Source organism: Cornus florida, unplaced genomic scaffold (assembly GCF_030987335.1).
Source record: "Cornus florida cultivar Cherokee Brave unplaced genomic scaffold, ASM3098733v1 CherokeeBrave_3.0.0_Hap2_Chr11, whole genome shotgun sequence".
Classification (NCBI taxonomy): Eukaryota; Viridiplantae; Streptophyta; class Magnoliopsida; order Cornales; family Cornaceae; genus Cornus; species Cornus florida.
In genome coordinates, this window is record NW_026775581.1 from 124,687,469 (window position 1) to 124,707,063 (window position 19,595).

At 36.4% G+C, this 19,595-nt stretch overlaps 1 protein-coding gene across 2 annotated transcripts; it reads left to right on the top strand.

The window, feature by feature from the left end:
* The first annotated feature begins 280 nt into the window (after positions 1 to 280).
* On the top strand, positions 281 to 18,958 carry LOC132284537 (histone-lysine N-methyltransferase CLF). 2 transcript variants are annotated; one of them, XM_059786645.1, is made up of 17 exons: positions 284 to 592; positions 1,938 to 2,039; positions 2,152 to 2,477; positions 5,657 to 5,818; positions 6,804 to 6,888; positions 7,450 to 7,596; positions 7,690 to 7,737; positions 7,831 to 7,902; positions 8,180 to 8,910; positions 11,288 to 11,438; positions 11,570 to 11,790; positions 12,063 to 12,194; positions 15,155 to 15,245; positions 17,754 to 17,801; positions 17,882 to 18,010; positions 18,110 to 18,187; positions 18,348 to 18,958. In XM_059786645.1, the coding sequence occupies exons 1-17, from the start codon at positions 521 to 523 to the stop codon at positions 18,537 to 18,539; spliced, it is 2,787 nt and encodes a 928-aa protein (XP_059642628.1). In that variant the 5' UTR covers positions 284 to 520; the 3' UTR covers positions 18,540 to 18,958. The 2 variants fall into 2 exon arrangements, with proteins under 2 accessions (XP_059642629.1, XP_059642628.1); XM_059786646.1 differs by lacking the exons at positions 18,110 to 18,187; positions 18,348 to 18,958 and having other exon boundaries at positions 281 to 592; positions 17,737 to 17,801.
* Positions 18,959 to 19,595: the final 637 nt, after the last annotated feature.

The window sequence follows — 19,595 nt, forward strand, 5'->3', positions numbered from 1 at the left end:
AGACATCCCATGAGATTTTTTTAAAAGAACACACTATTGAACATATCCCGTATCTGTTTCACATGTATAACACACAATTACTTTCAAACTCACTTTTTATAATATGGGTCTAATTTTTGATTGGCAAGAAACGAACCTAATTAAGTTATGAATTGAGAGAATTAACATTGGCTGTTTTTGATAGAAATTAGCTGGCCTACCGTCCAAACCAGGAGCGTGTACAATATTTCAAAAGCAAAGGCCACGTACTCACTTTCCCCCCAATTTTTATTTACTTCTCACACCAATGACCCAACCAAAAAAGGAATTAAATAAATCCTCATCTGAACCGCCGAGAACAGAAAGTGTCCTTTTATGGCCCTCCCAATCTAGGGTTTCAATTCGGACCCGCCAAATTCCCAACTCCACAAACCCTACTGTATCAGTGCATCTATCTATTGCATTGCCTTCGCATGTGTCCGATCTTTCACCGAGACTCCATTGCTGATTCGAAATCGACACAGCTTTACAATCACCGACAATGTCGTCGCCTAAGGCGTCGCCTTCTGTTTCCGCCTCCGCTTGCAGATCAGAACCTCCCAACGACCCCACGGTACCTCGTTTTATTTTGTCAATGCATAACCTTACGCTTCCAATTCACTCGAATCGTCGTGTTTCCAGCTACATTCATAGCTTCATTGTTGTTGATTTGTATTTATAATTTATAGGTATGTTTATATATATACACAGGCAAATGAAGAATTATTTATTTTTTTTGTGCAATTGACTGTTTGGTGACTCGTTGATCTAATCAAATATGAAACCTTTTCGAGTCTAATTTTCTGCTGCATTGTACGTCAAAGAGATAAGTTTAGGTGTTGGGTTCAATGATTAATGCTGAAATTGGGTGAGCGAGGGGGTTGGGGGTCTGGGCAGACCGAATTTATTTGAAATAGCTGATATTGGGTTAGCTTTTATTCGGTTGTGAGGATAAAATAGAGGGGATATTAGTGCAATGGCGATGAATTTGGTATATTATTTGAACCATCCCCAACTCAGCTAGGATTTTGTGTAAGAGAGAATCGGGGAGAATGTTTCAAAAATAGACGAACACATACTGGGAAAGACACGAGTGGTTGTCCTTTATTGTGCCCACCGCCGATTCACTTGTACAAGACTGGAAATTTAAAGCAACAGAAATCAGTGGAAGTACTAGAAGGCATTAACCAGTTGAAAACTTTCTTCCATAAAGTGAAACTTTTTTCACTTTTTAAGTTCAATTCACTTATTTGTAAGTGCTATGTTTAAAGCTGGTGTTTAGAAAGTGTCAAATACATGTTCTAAGTTTTAAGCTCAAGTATGTGGATACAACTATCTTTTGGGTCTGGACTTTTCCTTTGTCCTTTACTTATGCTCGTCAAGTTCTTTATTTAAGATTTCCACTCCTAATATTTTTCTTCCCTCTGCTTGTCTAAAAATAAAATTCAAATTAATTTTCTGTTTGCTACATTTTTTTTCTTTCTGGGTAAATAATTGTTCCTCTCATATTTTGCATTAATTATAACACCACTGGGACTTCATCAATTTCCATTTATCTTCTTTCAACTTTTACTTGCTTTATTTAATGAATTGCATACTCTCTTTTTTCCCTATTTAATTTGTCTTGCTTTCTAGTTTGTCTGTCCCAAAATGTGACCAATTATTGAAAAGTCAAAAGAATAATTTATTTTTCACCTCTCCATACAACCCCTCAATTTGGAATAAATGAATTATTTCCTTTAGAATTTGACCTTTTTTAAAGGTAATTTCGGAAAGCCAATGCATTAACACCTTTTATTGAAATTTGAGCTTATTATATTTTTTTATTATTATTTTTGTTTTTAAGAAGACACTCAGTTTGGTTTGGAGGGAGTACATTTTGTAGTGTCAAGTAGGTTAATTTGTCTTTATTTTGGTAGATGGCGGAGCTGCAAGAAACAAGTGTATCTCCCATGGACATTTTATCAGTTATTGATTCTTTCAAGAAACAAGTTGCTGTTGACCGCTGTTTATATATAAAGGTGCATTCTCACCTGCAATTGTTATTGGTAGTTTAAATATTAGTCCTGTATTATAGCATGTTTATTAAATTTTATTTCTTTTTATTTATGTATTGTTATTTTTTGGTTTCAGAAAAGAATGGAAGATAACAGGCTAAAACTGGCTGATGTCAGCAACCATCTTTATAAATTATCATTGGAAAGAAAAAACAGTAAGTTAATCGGCATTGATAAAAGTGTAGATTTATTGACAAAGAGGCAGAAAGATGCAATTGACATGCAAAATGGTAATGATATAAATAATGGAGACAAAGAAAGCAATAGCTCCCAAGAAGATGGCCATGCATCTTCAGCAATTCTTCTAGGATCTAGTATTGCAGTAAAGAATGTTGTTCGCCCTATCAAGCTTGCAGAAGTGAAAAGATTACCTCCTTACACAACTTGGATTTTCTTGGATAGGTGTGTTGAGATTACTATGTTTTCAGTCAAAACAGTTTTGTTTTGGTCTCTAAACATAACTTCTTTTTCCTTTGCTTGCTTGTACGATGTAATGTTGTTCCTTTCAGATTCCTCATTTCACATGATAATAAAAGTTCTGAACCTGATACATATTATTGATCTATAATCATTATAAAATATTTCAGAAATAACTGTTTAGTTATTGCTTATATGTCCATTTAAGTTATACTCTTCTGTTTAGTAGGAGGGAAGACTGGGAGGAAGAGAAGGGAATTTTATTTTATTTATTTATTTTTCCTAGTTGGGACTCACACACTGCCTCCACTGAGGTTCGAACCCCTAACCTTCCTTTGGGAAAATAGGAGCCTTGTACCGCTAGGCCACAAGTCTGTTGGTTATTTTTTATTTTTTGGGGGTTTGAAGAAGGGGGGGGGGGGGGGGGGGGGGGGGATTCAATTTTGTAGTAGTTTGAGAGGAGACTTGCAGGTTGGAAGGAGCAATATCTTTCCAAAGGTGGCCATATAACTCTAATTAAGAGTACCTTTCGATTCTTCCAACTTACTTTCTATCCTTATTTAAGATCTCCTATTCTGCTGTGAAGAGGATTGAGAAGCCATAAAAATAATTTCTATGGGGATGCATGAGTGATGAATATAAGATTCATTTAGGATGTGGTTTGGTGTAATAGGAGGAAAAAGAAAAGAAAGAATAACATTAGTTATGAGATAAAAGAAAAGGAAGGAAAGACAGTGTTAACCCCTCAGTGTGTTCGGTAGTATTAGCCTTATATAGTGTTTGGGAAAGATAGTGGAGAGAAAGAAGTAAATGATTTTTTATTTTGTGAGTGATAAGGGCAAAATTGGAATTCACTTGTTATAAAATATAAGGGCAAAAAACCAATTACTAACTCTCATACCCTTTCCCTCTATTTCCATTCTTTTCTTCTTCTTCCATTTTTCTCCAACCAAACCGGCATTAGTGGATTAGGAAAAGGTGTGCAGCCCAGTCCGGTTAGGGGGGCTGGGTATTAGGAGGTTTGATCCGTTCAACAAAGCTTTGTTGGGCAAATATCTTTGGAGTTTTGGAGTGGAGGGAACCAAATCATGGAGGAGGTCCATTGTGAGTAAAGTTGGGGAGGGCCATAGGGAGTAAAATTGGGGAGGACAGGGTTATATGTAGCTCTAGGGAGGTGAGTTCTCCAGTAGGATTGGGAGTTCAGAAATTCATTCAAAAGGATTGGAATTAGTTTTCAAAGCATATTTGGTTCAAGGTGACGAGTTGGAGACTTGTTCAATTTGAGTAGATACTGGGTGTGGCGATAGACCTCTTACGTGCACTTTTATGAGACTATTTAGGATTGCAATGGACAAGCAGATTTCAGTTTCTGATTGTTATCATCTTGATAACTGGAGGGTGACATGGGATGTGCAGCTCAAAGCGACATCTTCCAAATTGGGAGTTGAAGGATATTGTAGAGTTTCTGGCTTTGCTATACCCTTGGATAGCGGATGAGGAAGGGCTTGATGAATTGGTTTGGGTGGGATCCCTTCACGGGGGTTTTGAGATGTGATCATTTTATCAAAGACTTCTGGATGTCTGGGTGTCTTTTTTCCATTGGAAGGCAGTTTAACACACAAAAGCCCCTCTAAAAGTGTTTGTGTGTGTGTGTGAGACAACTTAGACCATTTAGGTTACGCTGGATTCCATGACGGACATGCTTGAGGCTTGAGCTTTTGTGCTAATGCTATATCCCCTTATATCTAACCTAGTGTTTTATGTCTTTTCTCATTGCACTTGAGCATTGGGCTGTATCTCATCTGAGTTGTTATTTTCCTTTTGGAAGTTGCAATGTCCACTCAATCAAACCATGCATTTTGTAACGGCCTCACCCTACCCGACACAATATTGTCCGCTTTTGACTCCTCCAAACTAGAGACTTACCAGGAGGTCACCCATCCTGGTACTAATCCAGGTTAAGCACGCTTAACTCCAGAGTTCTGATAGGTTCACGACCATCACGACTTTAAAACGCGTTATGTCATAGAAGGGTGATGAACCTACATATGACACTTCACTCTTCCACACCCAGGTGATGTGGGAATTGTGAGCACACGTAGCTCGCACCAGAGCCTTTCCTCTCACAGGCCTGCTTTTGCCTACGGAGCCTCACAATATCACCCCCTTTGGGAGTCCGACGTCTCCGTCGGCACACTTCTAGTTGAGTCAAGCTCTGATACCATTTGTAATGGCCCTCACCCTACCAAACACAATATTGTCCGCTTTTGGCTCCCCCAAACCAAAGACTTTCCAAGAGGTCACCCATCCTGGTACTACTCCAGGTTAAGCACGCTAAATTCCAGAGTTTTGATAGGCTCATGATCATCACAGCTTTAAAACGCGTTGTGTCATAAAAGAGTGATGAACTTACATATAGCACTTCACTCTTCCACACCCAGGCAATGTGGGAATTGTGAGCACACGTAGCTCACACCAGAGCCTTTCCTCTCACAGGCCTGCTCCCGCCCACCGAGCCTCACACATTTGACTCCTAATGTCTTTGGAGATATGAGCCCCTCATCTCTTCATTTTCCATATTAAATTCAGAGAGACATGTCTTTAGCAGCCGAGTGTAGCACATGCCACATTGTCTCTTTATGAGCTCTAGATCTTAAAGGTGTCACCATTCATTTAATTTCACAGGTTGCTGTTAGTCTGTTACTATTATTTTCAAGCTGTATTTGAGTGATAAGTTGAAAACAATTAATGAGAATACTTTAAATGCTCAATTACATCATTTAATTGCTTGGTAATCAAGATGTTTGATTCAAGTGGCTCATTGGCATGTATTGTATGACCGCAACTGATTGAAAAGCATGGAGTTTTAGCTTGCATGGATTAGAAATAGATTTTTTATATGGTTTTTGCCATTATGTGTTTTTTTAACTAAAGTTATGGCACATAACAGAATTGCGAAACAATATTCATGTAGTAGACCTCAAGTGGTTGGGAGCTGGAACAAGGCTTTGTTTAGTTAGGCATGAGTTTGGCCCAATTCTGGAAATACTCTTTTAAGTTTTGTTCAATAATGTTATTTAATGATAATATGTCCATCATGTTCATTAATATTTTATTTTGAGCTTTTTTGAGATATTACTGATATTATTATAAAATTGATGCAGAAATCAAAGAATGACAGAGGATCAGTCAGTAGTAGGTCGGAGGAGAATTTATTATGATCAAAATGGCGGTGAAGCTCTAATTTGCAGTGACAGTGAGGAAGAAGTAATTGATGATGAAGAAGAAAAAAAAGAATTTGGGGATTCTGAAGATTATATTCTTCGGTTAGTATAACTAAATTATGTAATGCACTTGTCTTTCTACTGTTCTTTAAATGCTTTTCAATTTACAGCTTCAGAATCACTTCCACTGCAAGCTTTCAAATATGTCCTATGTATTCTGTATTGCATGTGCATGATATTTTTTTGTTTCTTTTATAGAAGCAAAAGTCTGAGAGATACTTCTCATCAAAGCAATGATTTTTCTTTTTTTAGCATTATTCAATGTTCACTCGGCAAAACACACTTCCATCCATTGCATGTGCATATTTCCTTAAACACTGATGAACTTGTGCTATTGGGCCTTTACCATTCTTACGCTTTTGTCTGTGCTGCTTGTCATTTTATATTATGAAAATATATTTGTGCTTTCAATGATTTATTTATCTTTTCTTGATAAATTTTTTGATTTTTTCCCCCAAGTATCATTTATTTGATTTTATCACTTGGAACAATAATTTACCTTTTTACCTCTCCCCTCACTCTCTTTCAACTCAAATGAATTTTCTTCATTTCATTAAAACAAACAGTGGGACCTGATTTTTATCACAATGACATGACTTACAAGGACAGTCCCTGAATAACTTGTGAATTTGATCATTAGAATTACCCTCTTAAAAGAAATCTTTGTTCATAATTCAAGGAATTTGAACACCTTCCCAGGCTTCTCCCTGGAAGTACCTTACAAGTTACAATATTGGTGCCAATGCATCGCTGCACGCATGCATTGCAGTCATCATATATGATCTTGCTTCCTTTTTTCTTAAATTTTCGCTGAGATTTTGTGCTGCACTCAGCATTTTGTTTCTATATGTATCATTTAGGTTTTACATACCTTATCGAAATAATATACGCATGACATATGTTTGTTGAAGATAATAATGCATATATTATCAGAATGTTTTTATGAACATGTTTTTATGAAGTTTTTACATGGAAAAATGGAAAATAGTATATGTTCTTACAGTGCTTTCTAATGGGATTTTGCTAGAATGACCATCAAAGAAGTTGGTTTATCTGATGCTGTGTTGGATATGCTGGCGCAGTGTTTTTCTAGAAAGCCTTCTGAAGTTAAGGTATCCACCTGTAATGAGAATGTTTGGTTGGTCTTAATTTTGGTGTGTTAGTTCTGTATGTAGAATTAGTTTTTTAGTATGTTAAAGGAAATTACCATATGTGGTCTCTGTTAACTAAATATGCTGGGAGTAGACTGGTAGGAACCTAACATTTGACATTTGTTTAGCTCAATGTGTCTGATTACAAAATTGAACCTACATTCTCACACTTGGCAGCCCGAGCTTTAACTATTATTGTTCTTGTTATTATTCTTACCCAGTGTGGTTTCCATTAATTAATGCCAAGAGTAGACTGGTGTAAACCTAACTTTTGACATTTGTTTTCTCAAAGCGACTGTTTTCAAAGTTTAACACATTCCCACACTTGGTAGCCCAAGCTTTAAGTACTACTACTACTAAATGTTATTGTTAATTATTGCTATTCGTGCACTGCTTGTCAGTTCTCCTTCCCATTATCTAATTATCCAAACTGGTCATAGTTTAAGCTTTGCTCCAGCTGTTTCCCATTTATTTTGTGCTGGCTTTACAGACATATGAACCACCATCAAACATCTTATACAGGCAAGATACGAAGTTCTTATCAAGGGAGATAATGCTGCGGCAGTCTCCAAGAATGGGGATACTGAAGGGGCTGTGGATTCATTTCTTGATAAAGATCTTGATGCCGCTCTGGATTCTTTTGACAATCTATTTTGTCGTCGCTGTCTTGTAAATGCTGCTGCCTACTCTCTCATTCTCTTATTTATTTGGTGCTATTGTCCCATAACTAACTCTCTCGCAATTTCTGTTTTCTATTGGCAGGTCTTTGATTGTAGATTGCATGGGTGTTCACAGGATCTTGTCTTCCCTGTAACTTGATTTTGTATTTAGTTATTTTTATGAAAATTACAATACTGGAAATTTCCAGGATCCTTCTTTATTCATTATTCTAACTGTTTTCAGGCTGAGAAACAACTTCCATGGTGCTATCCAGATGATAAAAATGTACCATGTGGCCAGCATTGTTATCAACTGGTATATGTTTATTTTATTTTATTTTTATTTTTATTTTTTTTCAAATGAAAGAAAGAATTGAATCCTGTAACCTAGCACCTCCCTTTTATTTTTATTTTTCCTAGTTCGTACTCGCTCACACTTGTCTCTTCTGAGACTTGAACACCTAACCTCCCTTTTGGCATTTTCATTAAATATGTTTGGTTTATGACTACTTTGGTAAGTGTAGCAGGGAATTTATCTCCTTGAATCATTTGCATACTAACTAATGAAGTAGCTTCTAATTGATTCTTGTCAGGTCCTAAAGTCAGAATCTAACGCTGCAGCAAGCTCGCCCATACAAGTCGGTTTTGACGAAAAACCTGTTCCTGCATCTGATGCTGTTGGGTCTCAGATATCGAGGAGGAATTCTGCAGGACCATCTGTACGAAGGAGGGCAAAGTCCTGCCAAAATGGTAGTGCTTCATCAAGTGCAAGAAACATATCAGAAAGCAGTGACTCAGAGATTAGACCCATACAAGACACCCCTTCTACCCCGGGCTCTTTATCATCACCCAAGACTAAGCTTGTTGGAAAATGTGGGGCTCGGAAAAGAAATAGCAAACGAGTTGCTGAGCGTGTTTTATTTTGCATGCGGAAAAAGCAGAAGAAAGCAGTGGCTTCTGATTCTGATTCTGTTTTAAGTGGAAGCCTTGGTTCAAGAGATGTGAAAATTCGATCTAATTCACAAAAAGACAATGAAGATGCTAGTTCTTCTTCACAGAAAGCAAAATCTCCAAGTGCTGGAAGGTCTAGGAAGAAGGGATTTCCGATCCTGCACAATCACAAAACTGTACAGGGTGAAGCTCCTGATGGTCCACTAGATGGCATTATTAGTGGACGACATGCCACTTGCAGTGATGACACCTTGAGGAAAGAAGAGTTTGTGGATGAGAACACCTGTAAATATTATGTAAGTGATGATAAATCCTGGAAAGCTATTGAAAAAGCCCTTTTTGCAAAAGGTGTGGAGATTTTTGGCAGGAACAGGTCAGTTATTTCTATTTGCATTTGGTTATTGGTAGCCAGGTTGAGATGATTCTAAACATGCATGTTGTTAACAACCATCTACTCTAAAAGCTTAAGCTGTTAGAGAGGGTGTAACTTTAATATTTAAATCCTTCAAACACGCCCCTTCACTTGTGGACTTCTTTTGGTTCAACACATGTTTTTCAATTTTAATTTTCAGGGTGACGGTGAGATTTGAACTCGAGACCGTCATGTTAACAACCATCTACTCTAAAAGCTTAATATGTTAAAGAGGGTGTCACTTTAATATTTAAATCCTTCAACATGTGTTTCTTTCAGAACTTGCTTTGACATTCTTACAATGGATTACCATTGTTTTCTGACTGTGTGATTGGTCTTGGTTTATGACAGTGATCTTATATGATTTTTTCTTCCTATCTTTGGCTTCACTGGTGTCTTCAATGCATGCCATGAGTGTGATAACTGTGGTCATTGTTTGAACAATTTAATTGCTATCTAACATTAATTTTCCAAGGCAGATGGTCGTCGACAAATAAGTTAATGAACTTGCTTATCTTGCATACTTGTTAGTAATATTAGGTCAATGGAGCTATTCAAAACTTGAAGGAGGGCTAGTGGACACATCTTGCACATTTAAATACATAATATGGTACATAATAATATAATTTATCTAAATATACTCAATTATAATTTAGGGTAAAATGCCAAAAAAAATAAAACCTTGAACTATTGAGAAATTAGCAATTAACCCCCTAAACTACTAAAGTTGCAACTAACCCCCTGAACTATGCATTTTTGTTGCAGATTGCCCCATCTGTCAAGACTCCGGTGGGGTCTTACCGTTAAATTGACCATGCGCTGGTCACATGACACACAATATAGTTTTAATGACCATAATATCCTTATGAGCATGGAAAGACACTAAAGCCCCATTGTGACATTTACACTACACCGAAACACTTCTTAAACACCCAAACACGCCTTTATATCAATACACACACACACACACACACACACGTATATATATCACTGTTCATCTTCTTTTTAGTTGGAATCGGTCTCTATCAGGAAATACCTGAAGAGAAACCACACAATTGGATAATTAATTGTTCTTCATCCTCCGAGAATTGGAAACGTTTTTGTGATCTTTATGATGACTGTGAAAGTGGAAAAAAGATATGAGAGCTTCCATGGGCTAGTTCCGATCATACCTTGAAACCAGTGACCCTACACGTGATGAATCTGTCTTGCCAACTCCTCTATCCCCAATCACACTTGATGAATCTATTCAATTTACAGGCACTCAATCACTCGTGTTGCAAACCTAATTGCATAAATCATGAATATGTTTTCGCGCATCACCAAGCAAACCCAACTGCAATTGAAATTTATTGATTGCAAAACCCTATTTTCATGTTCTCAGAAATTAATCTCGCCAAAGCTCGTGTCGGCGACGTTCAGCATATCGCTTATGTGCTCCCGGAGCATGGTCAACGTGCATCACATAGACTAAACGCTCCCTCTTTCCTCTCTCTGCGTGTCTATATATATATATAATTCCCTTCTGTACTCTCTTCTGTCTAAATATACATTGCTTTGTGCGCCTCTGTGTACGTTCTCTATGTCGCTTCCCTTCTGTATACTCTCTTTTTGTGTCTATATATATAGACTACCTTGTGTTAATATATATATATATATATATATATGAGAAATTGGCTTTTGATAGGCTTGATTTTTGTAGAGAGAGAAAATGGAAGAGGGGTCAATGGGTTAGAGAGACGGTCCATAGGCTTTGAAGGTGTAGATAGTTGTAGAGAGAGAAAGTGGGAGGGGGTATTGGTGTTGGATGAGTTGTTGCATTTTCATTGGTCTATGAGATTACAACTTCCACATCATACAATTAAGCATATAAGTGTCAAAATGACATAGTTTCATTAAGGGTACAAGTGTCTTTTGCTTTTTCCGATCAACCCAACTACCGGATTGTCCTTAACTGCCACAAATTAATAGTTTGGCTTTTTTTTTTCTTTTTTTTCGCATTTTATCCTATAATTTAAGTTACACAGAATACGGTAAAAAGGTGGGGGGGACTCCATCTATTGAAATGTAAGAATCCCTTCTTTGGCATGAAATTTCTTCTTCCATCATATGTAGAGGATCTGGATGGTCCAATTTTCAATACGTGTATTGAACACATATCACCCACTCATACCCATGTCATGTCAACACGGTTTTGCGTTAAGGGGAATGGGAGAGTCCATGTAACACAGTTCATATTGCTGAATATTTTGATTTTTTCTGCCTTAAATTATTTTTAGGGGATCCCACTTCTGCCAATTCATTGATTTTCTAATGATGGTCTTATTTTGCATCACAGCTGTTTAATTGCTCGGAATCTCATGAATGGTATGAAGACATGTTTGGAGGTATATCTTTACATGAATTGCTCTGAGAATAACCTGTTCTCCAGAGCAGGTGTTGGTGCAAATTCTTTAGTTGAGGGCAAGGTTGACTGCAATGATACTACGGTAATCACTTTATCTATATTTCTTGGCATGTTAGAATGAACTCCTCTTAACCTTTTTACCTAATTAATGACCTTTTTACCTAATTAATGAATGCTTCTACTTCTATTCTTTTTGGTTGAAATGCTCATTAGGGTAATGAACCTAGAAGAAGATCAAGGTTTTTGCGTAGGAGAGGCAGAGTTCGTCGCTTAAAGTATAGTTGGAAGTCTGCTGGCTACCACTCAATTAGGAAACGGATTTCTGAGAGGAAAGATCAGCCTTGCCGGCAGTACAACCCATGTGGATGTCAATCTGCCTGTGGAAAGCAGTGTCCTTGTCTTGTAAATGGGACCTGCTGTGAGAAATACTGCGGGTGAGCCTTCATCATTCTTTCTCTCTCTCTGTGTCTCTCTCTCTGCAGTGAAGATGTAAAATATCTACCAATATAGGAGAGGCAGAGTTCATCGCTACCTTTTTAAAAAAAAAAAAAATGAGAATCCCAGTTATAACTGTCATGAATGAGTAAATTATATGTTTATATACTACTGCACAGGCTTTAATGCTGTATGATTCTGAATTCATTTTTTATTTAGATGTCCAAAGGGTTCTTAAAGCTGTTTGATTCTGAATTCATTTTTTATTTAGATGTCCAAAGAGTTGCAAGAACCGTTTTAGAGGCTGTCATTGTGCCAAAAGTCAGTGTCGAAGTCGTCAATGTCCGTGCTTTGCTGCAGACAGGGAATGTGATCCAGATGTTTGCAGGAATTGTTGGGTCAGGTGAGTTTCCTATCATTTCTTTCTAGAGTTCAGTGAACTAATGTTGGTGGCTTGCAGCAAATGCTAGTTTGAAAATAAAATCTAATTCATTCAGCTAAGCACTGGTTAATGATGAAACCATTCTGCAACTAAAGATGAAAAAGCATTGCACACATCTTTTGTCAATCTTCAATTTTTTGGCACATGTCAGTAGTTTTTCCCTCCAAGTGTCTCGAAGCCCATATCTAACGGTTAAAAAAAGCATCATCATCATTTCTGTTGGGATTAAGTTATGCATGAAATCATAACATAGTGGGTAGTTGAACAAGGGATAGCGTGGCATGTTTCTATCTGTTGGATATGGGCTTGTAGATGCTTGGAGAGAAAAACTCTTGGACAGAATCTGTTACTTTTTCTTTAACCTGATAAGTGACATTATTTTTTATACTTATAAATGAAGTATCTGTTATTTAGCCTCTCGTTACTGGCATAAATGGAGATGCAAAAGCAAATGACTAATTTTACATTTGTGAACCTTGGAAGAAGAATGCAGCAGTAAGTAGAACACTTACTTTTAAGAGCTTCAGAAGTTTTGAGGGTGGATAAAAAGGTCATTATATAGTGTTGGTCCAGCTTATGAGGGCTTTTAGGTGGGGCCATTACTTTTTGCAGTGACATGGGTTTGTACTAATAAGTGTGAATATATAAATATATATATTTTTATATATAGAGAGAGAGAGGAATTGATATTTCTATGTATCATAAACTGGGAGGGAGAGGAGAATCGATATTTTCTAGTTTCTGCATATTATAAATGATGCGTCTGAAGTTGCAATTATTTTTAGAAGGCGGTATGATTTCTTAACTAAGGATAACTGAATAATAGCTTCTCTTTTTCTTAAAACTAGGGAATGTTTGTCATGACCCAAATGTTTGCATACCAAGGGAAACTTGGGAATATAGAACTGGGGCTAGAATAAGGGAAGTTGGTAAGTTAGAAGAGTGATTTCAACTTTGATTTTGGTTCACAGCGAATTTGGTGGAGCCAAAATGGGGTCCATGCTTGAGATTCATTCTAGTGTATGGATTTCATTAGTCCCATTTCCAAAAAATGGTGCTCCTTTAGTAGATGTAAAACATTACAACTGGGTGTTCTTTGTACGTTACCTTTATTCTCCTTATTCTTTTGAATAACTAAATGTTTTATATTAATTCAAAATAAAAAAAATTGAGCTTCTGGTTCAATGTCTGTCATTCAATTTGATGCTCAGGCCATTTCAATGGTGTGACTTAAAATCCATCAGATGTATGATTACACTCTATATATGTAACAGCTTTATTCAATGGAAGTCTTGCTATTAAAATAAACCATGGTAAATAACAATGGTGGATCTCAAATTTGTTTTGGTTTTTGCATGATTTATCTTCCCTGATATCAGATACACATCGTGCTATATCGAATTTGGAGGACAGCTAAATTTATGGGGACCATTCTTTTTGTTGACAAATTAGAGTACAATGAAAGGATGGAAGTACTTTAGCCAGATGAAAATTTTACAAGAAAGTTGAAAACATGAAAATTAATAGAAAATACACTTTTTTGTACTTCTTTGCATGAAACTTTTGGGAGAAAATTAAGTAATTACTAGAATCTTACTGTCTCCAAAATCTTCTTTTTCCTGCTTTCCTAACTGTTATAAAAGTTGAAATTTTTTCCATCTCAGGCACTTTCCAAAGCTTCCCTTCTAAACACATGGAGCCTTATGGAAAAAGGCATTAAATAAGAGCTAAATGATACAACAGTGGAGATGACCTAACACTTTAAAATGTGTCCAACAAAACTCGAGGGTTAATGGTGCCTAAAAAAATTATCCTACTATGAGACATTTGAAAAAGGCATGAGGTATAGAAATCTTGGATTCTGTTGTAAGAGGAAGTTTTCCAGAATTTTAATGGTATGTCTTACCTGAATTCATTGTTGAAAGTGGATAAAAAAAAGTTTAAAAAAATGGTTGTCAAACTTCTTAGAGAAGTAAATAACTGAATGTTTGATTTGTATTTAGTAAAGGTCTTGTTGAAAATAAGATAATACAGCCTAAAGGCAGAAAGGGGGAAAAAAGAATAAGGTCAAAGTCAAGAATGAGATATGGAACTCGTGCTTTTATATATTGGCATCTAGAACCTCAAGTTTACATGAATTTTCAATGAGAATTTGCTATGAGGCTGAGCTAAAATGGTACTAAAAATGGTGACCCCTATTTGGAGAGAGAGAGGGAGGGGGGGGGGGGGGGGGGGGGGGGGGGGTGGAGGGGGGGAGAATATAAGCATGTTTGATCAAAGTCTATTTTGTCTTCCATTCCCAGCACCAAGAATAGGCAGGACATACACTGGGAAATGACCTTATGTGGTCTCAAGATTGCAAAAGATTTTGCTACACCTTTTGTGTTTATGAAATCTATTGTCTGGACCATGTTTTTACCACTTGCTCTTCGTTCATATAAATCCTTGAATAAGAATGATTTATTAAAGGTGTTTCTGCAGGTGTTTATTATTGAAATGCATCAAATTGCATCGGAATTACACTGATAGTCCTGGCCATGTTGCTTCAAATTGTTGAAACTAATCTCTTTTTCTTTTATTTTTTTCTCTAAAGATTTAATAATGATTGAAGAACCCTAACTTGTCATATTTTGATATATATATTTATATTTGTTTGTACATAACGACATATGTATATTTGTACATATGCATGTTCTGAAACTCTGGAATCATTAATCAGTATTGACATTATTTATGAGCATTTCAGTAATTTTCACGTTTTTATATCTCAGTTGGATTCAAGATTGTAATTTTTATCAGTGTCCACTGTCTATATATGTTTATACTCACTCTATTTGTCTCTATTGTTCTATCAATACTCTTTGTAGCTCCCCCTGTCCATTTGACTTTCTCCCAATTACACATTCTAATTCGCCTTGCAGTTGCGGTGATGGCACTCTTGGGGTTCCTTGCCAAAGAGGCGATAATTATGAATGTAGGAACATGAAGCTTCTTCTTAAACAGCAACAAAGGGTAATCATGATTTATTCTTTATTTCTCTTGACCAATTTTCTGCACACAGAACAGCAAGTTTGTCATTTTAATTTACCAAAAATAAGAAGTTTCTATCATTTTTATTACTTGTTTTTGAAGATTACCTTGTTGCACAGTGATATACTTTAGTAACGTGAGGTTTTAAAATATGAAACAAGTGTCTTAGTTGATGAATACAAATAAAGCACCGGGTTGAGTCTTTTTTTCCTTTTTGTACCTTTCTAGAAGCCCTTTAATACTTGTGAAGGACTTTGCTGCCATAAGTGCCCATGTTGGAGAAACTTTTATTTAGCTTGGCGTTTACCCCCCCTGTGGCCATTTCAATGAACCTTCCATTATATTTTTTCTGAAGGCTTTTCCAAATAGGAATAGTCCCCTTGGTGATCTCAGGAAGGTGATTCCTGAAAATGCTCTGTGTTTGAATCTGGGAATTAAACTGACCATTGAGATGAAGATAATGTATTTTGGCTTTGAAAGTCCTTAGTAGCAACAGGAAGCATCATCAAACATATTTGGGAATAAAGATGGTCATGGATGATCTTTGTTCATAGGAAGTGGCATCTTATGTGAAGATGTTTTTCTGTTAACTTTCTTCAGAAGCGTATTTTGTTATACTCCATGATTTTTGAATAATTGAATATATATTGGTTCTGTTGGATCATCATTCATTATTGCTGGCTACAGCACAGCTGTACTGGTTTCACCGAATAATCTCGTCTAAATCTTAAAATTTGTCTCTATGATTTTTTATTCTTTCACACAATTGACTAGCTAGTAAAAAGTTTCGTTTTTTTCAATAATTTTTTTTTTTCAGTATTATTGCAGGATTTTTTTTTTCCTGGTTTTTTTCCTAGGTAAAGTGGGAATAAATATATTGATATCAACAATAAGTACAAGGAGAAGACAAGGGAATACCCATGTGAACAAAGCCAAAACAGAGCCAAAACAAGAATTGGCTAAAGGAAGATCTAAACTGAAATAAATCTCAACATGAAAAGCAGCACATCATTTCTAGCAAGCATTGCACCAGCATAATAGAATATCAACCCAGCAGCAGAGTATCCTCCATACATAGACCAGAACAGAAATTGTCTCCCACCTAATCGTTCTAGCCACCTCCTCAATAGATCTAGACAGGCCATCATGAAATCTTAAGTTCCTCTTAGCCCAGATATACCAAAGTGAGGTAGAAAACAGTCTTCTAGTCAATTATGTTTGACTGAACTAGAACTAAAGTGATGTAAAAACCAGTTTGTCAAAGCCTGGAAATCCACAAAGCTTGGTATATGCCAGTTCAGAAGAGCATCAAACCACATCCAAATTCCTTGAGCAAAGTGACAGATAACAAACAGATGAGTAACAGAGTCCTCATCTCCATAGCAAAGATGACATACTGATGTGAGAACAAGACCTCTGAGCCTCAAGTTGCTTAAAGACAGAATCTTGTTATGAAAATGAGGCAACAGGTAGTAGAAACTCTATGTCTGCATCCATTCCAACATGGGCAATACCAAGAAACCTTAGAATGATGAGTCCTCATAGCATTCCAAACGGATTTGAAGTTGAACTGACCATCCTTCCACACAATCTGATCAGTTCCTTGATGGAGAGTAATGGACAAAATAAAATTCTGAAGCTCAAGTGCAGCAGCTGAATGAGGAATAGAAAGGCACCGAGTACCATCTCTAATTAGAGAGGAGACCATGGAGTTCCTTGGCAATCCAATTTCCCTATATATTGTGTGAGAGAATCTTTGAAGGAGAGTCTGACCTTGGCACCATGGGTCCAAAAATACTCTTGTAGCAGCACCATCACCAATTCTGTAACCAATATTTTTTCCCATAAATTCCCTAAGTTGCAGCATATTCTTCCAAAGGATAGAATGAGAACTGGCTGGAGTGGCAGACCTGTTTGATCATGTAGTAATCACATGTTGGATTTTACTTTCTGTGAACTGACAACATAGGTTTAACATATTTTTCCCCGACTGAACCGAAGTTCTGATGCTGTTCTAATTAAAAAATCATGATAAATTTTATAATACGATTAGGACGGGTAAATTCAAACACATTGAAAGGTTTATTTCTAAATCTCTGATCTTGTGATATTGTAGTAGTATTATCTTGCAAGTCACTTGGTTTGGAATCAAATTTTAAGATTAATTAATCAACTTTCAGTTATAGATTAGAGAGTGGTGGTCTGCAGTCAAAAGTTCTCTACATATTTATTAGAGGGAACTAATTACTTTACCTGTTTCATTACCCCGCCGTCTTTTTCATTTATTCAGCTTTATAATGTTATTGGATAAGTTTTTGTTATATATTTAGTCTAAGTGTTGGTACTGGTATTCATTGCAATATGTGGTTGCACTGGATTCAGTAATACTGTGCTAGAAAGTAATTAGCAAATAAAAGTTGCTGATCTTTACATGGTAGTTCTTTTAGCAACATCCTCTAATGAATTTAGTCAGTTTTTATGTACGTACAGGTTTTGCTTGGAAGATCTGATGTATCTGGTTGGGGTGCTTTCTTGAAGGTAATATTTTAGTACCATTTACGCACTTTTTCAAGCTTTATTTTTCTCTTGCCTTGGGATAATCTTTAGCCACTCTCCAGAATAGTGTTGGCAAGCACGAATATCTTGGTGAGTACACTGGAGAACTGATCTCACATCGTGAAGCAGACAAGCGTGGCAAGATCTATGACCGTGAAAATTCTTCGTTTCTCTTTAATCTGAACGATCAGGCATGATACTTATTTGACTTCCAATTTGATTTGAATAAAAACTCTTCTATTCTTAAAATGTAAAATCTGAATTACAATTGCTTTAATTTTTGGATGCAGTTTGTTCTTGATGCTTATAGGAAGGGGGACAAACTGAAGTTTGCCAATCATGCTCCAGATCCAAATTGCTATGCAAAGGTGCCATTTTGTCTGCCTTCATTAATCAGATTTAAATGCATCTGATTTTTGTAGTTTACTCTTATTAAAGACTTAAATTTATGAGTAGACACACTGAGGAATCACCATGTTATGGATTTTTGTTCAATTCTCCTCACATGCAACCACAATCCTGTGGCAGGTCATTATGGTCACAGGGGATCACAGAGTAGGCATATTTGCCAAAGAACGAATTTGCGCAGGGGAGGAACTCTTTTATGATTACCGTTACGAGCCAGACAGAGCTCCTGCTTGGGCAAGGAAGCCCGAGGCATCTGGTACCAAGAAAGATGATGTTGCTCCTTCGAGTGGACGTGCAAAGAAGCTCGCTTAATTGAGAATTCATTTCAATCGCTTTTGTCGTTTCAATTCTTTTCCATTCTTTCTCAGATAGAAGCATCATTCTCATTTACCTAAAAGGAATGGGACTTGATCATTTTGTTGCTTGAGGCCATTGCTATCTCCGCACCTAACTCATTGGATTTTATTTCCGATTCATGCTTATTCCAAAGCTCAAGTTGTGAACCAAAGCCAGAAAGAATTCAAAGTCTAGTAACTCAATTCCAGTATCTTACATCAAATTCTTTTACACGTAGAAAAGGAAACATGGCAGATTTGGTCTTGTTAAGTCCAGTCTTGACGGAGCATGGGATGGGAGGTTGGTTAAGGGGAAATTGTTTTGTATGCAACGTGACTGATTATTGAAAATTTATGCTTAAATTATAAATTTTTTTCTTTTCTTTTTCTAACACATTTATTGTGTGTATCCTGGTTTTATCTGGAAATTGTCATGCGCATTGGAGTCTCAGGCACACATATATGGTAATAAAAGAGTTTCTGAATCACTCTCACTGGATACCAAAATGTTTGTTCTTGGTGTACCTGAGCACTCTTTTGCCAGGAATTTTTAACAGACAAAATTGCTCTTTGTAAGTTTGTACTCAAGAAGAGATTTTTTTACCTTCTACTCTCGATGTTCTTGGTGTACCTCAGAACTCAAACACAACTCTTGATTTCTCATTCTTCTCTCTACCGGTCTTGAAACCTTGACCTATGTGTTGGAAGTTATAAAGCATGGACACTTCACCTGGGGGTGTTATGTGATGTCGGTCACAGATCGGACAGTTAGAAGTGTCCTAAAATTTATATATATATATATATATATATATATTTGGACACGGCAAGGACATATTTTAAACATTTTCAAAACATGATTGGGTGATTTTGTAATTCTTTTTTAAAAATGGAATACATTCAGGATATGATAGGGTGATTTTGTAATTCTTTTTTAAAAATAGAATTTGATGAAATTTAAAATATATTATGGGTTCATTAAAAAATAATATAATTTTTTTTAAAAAAAAAAGGCAACAAATATTTATTTTTAAGT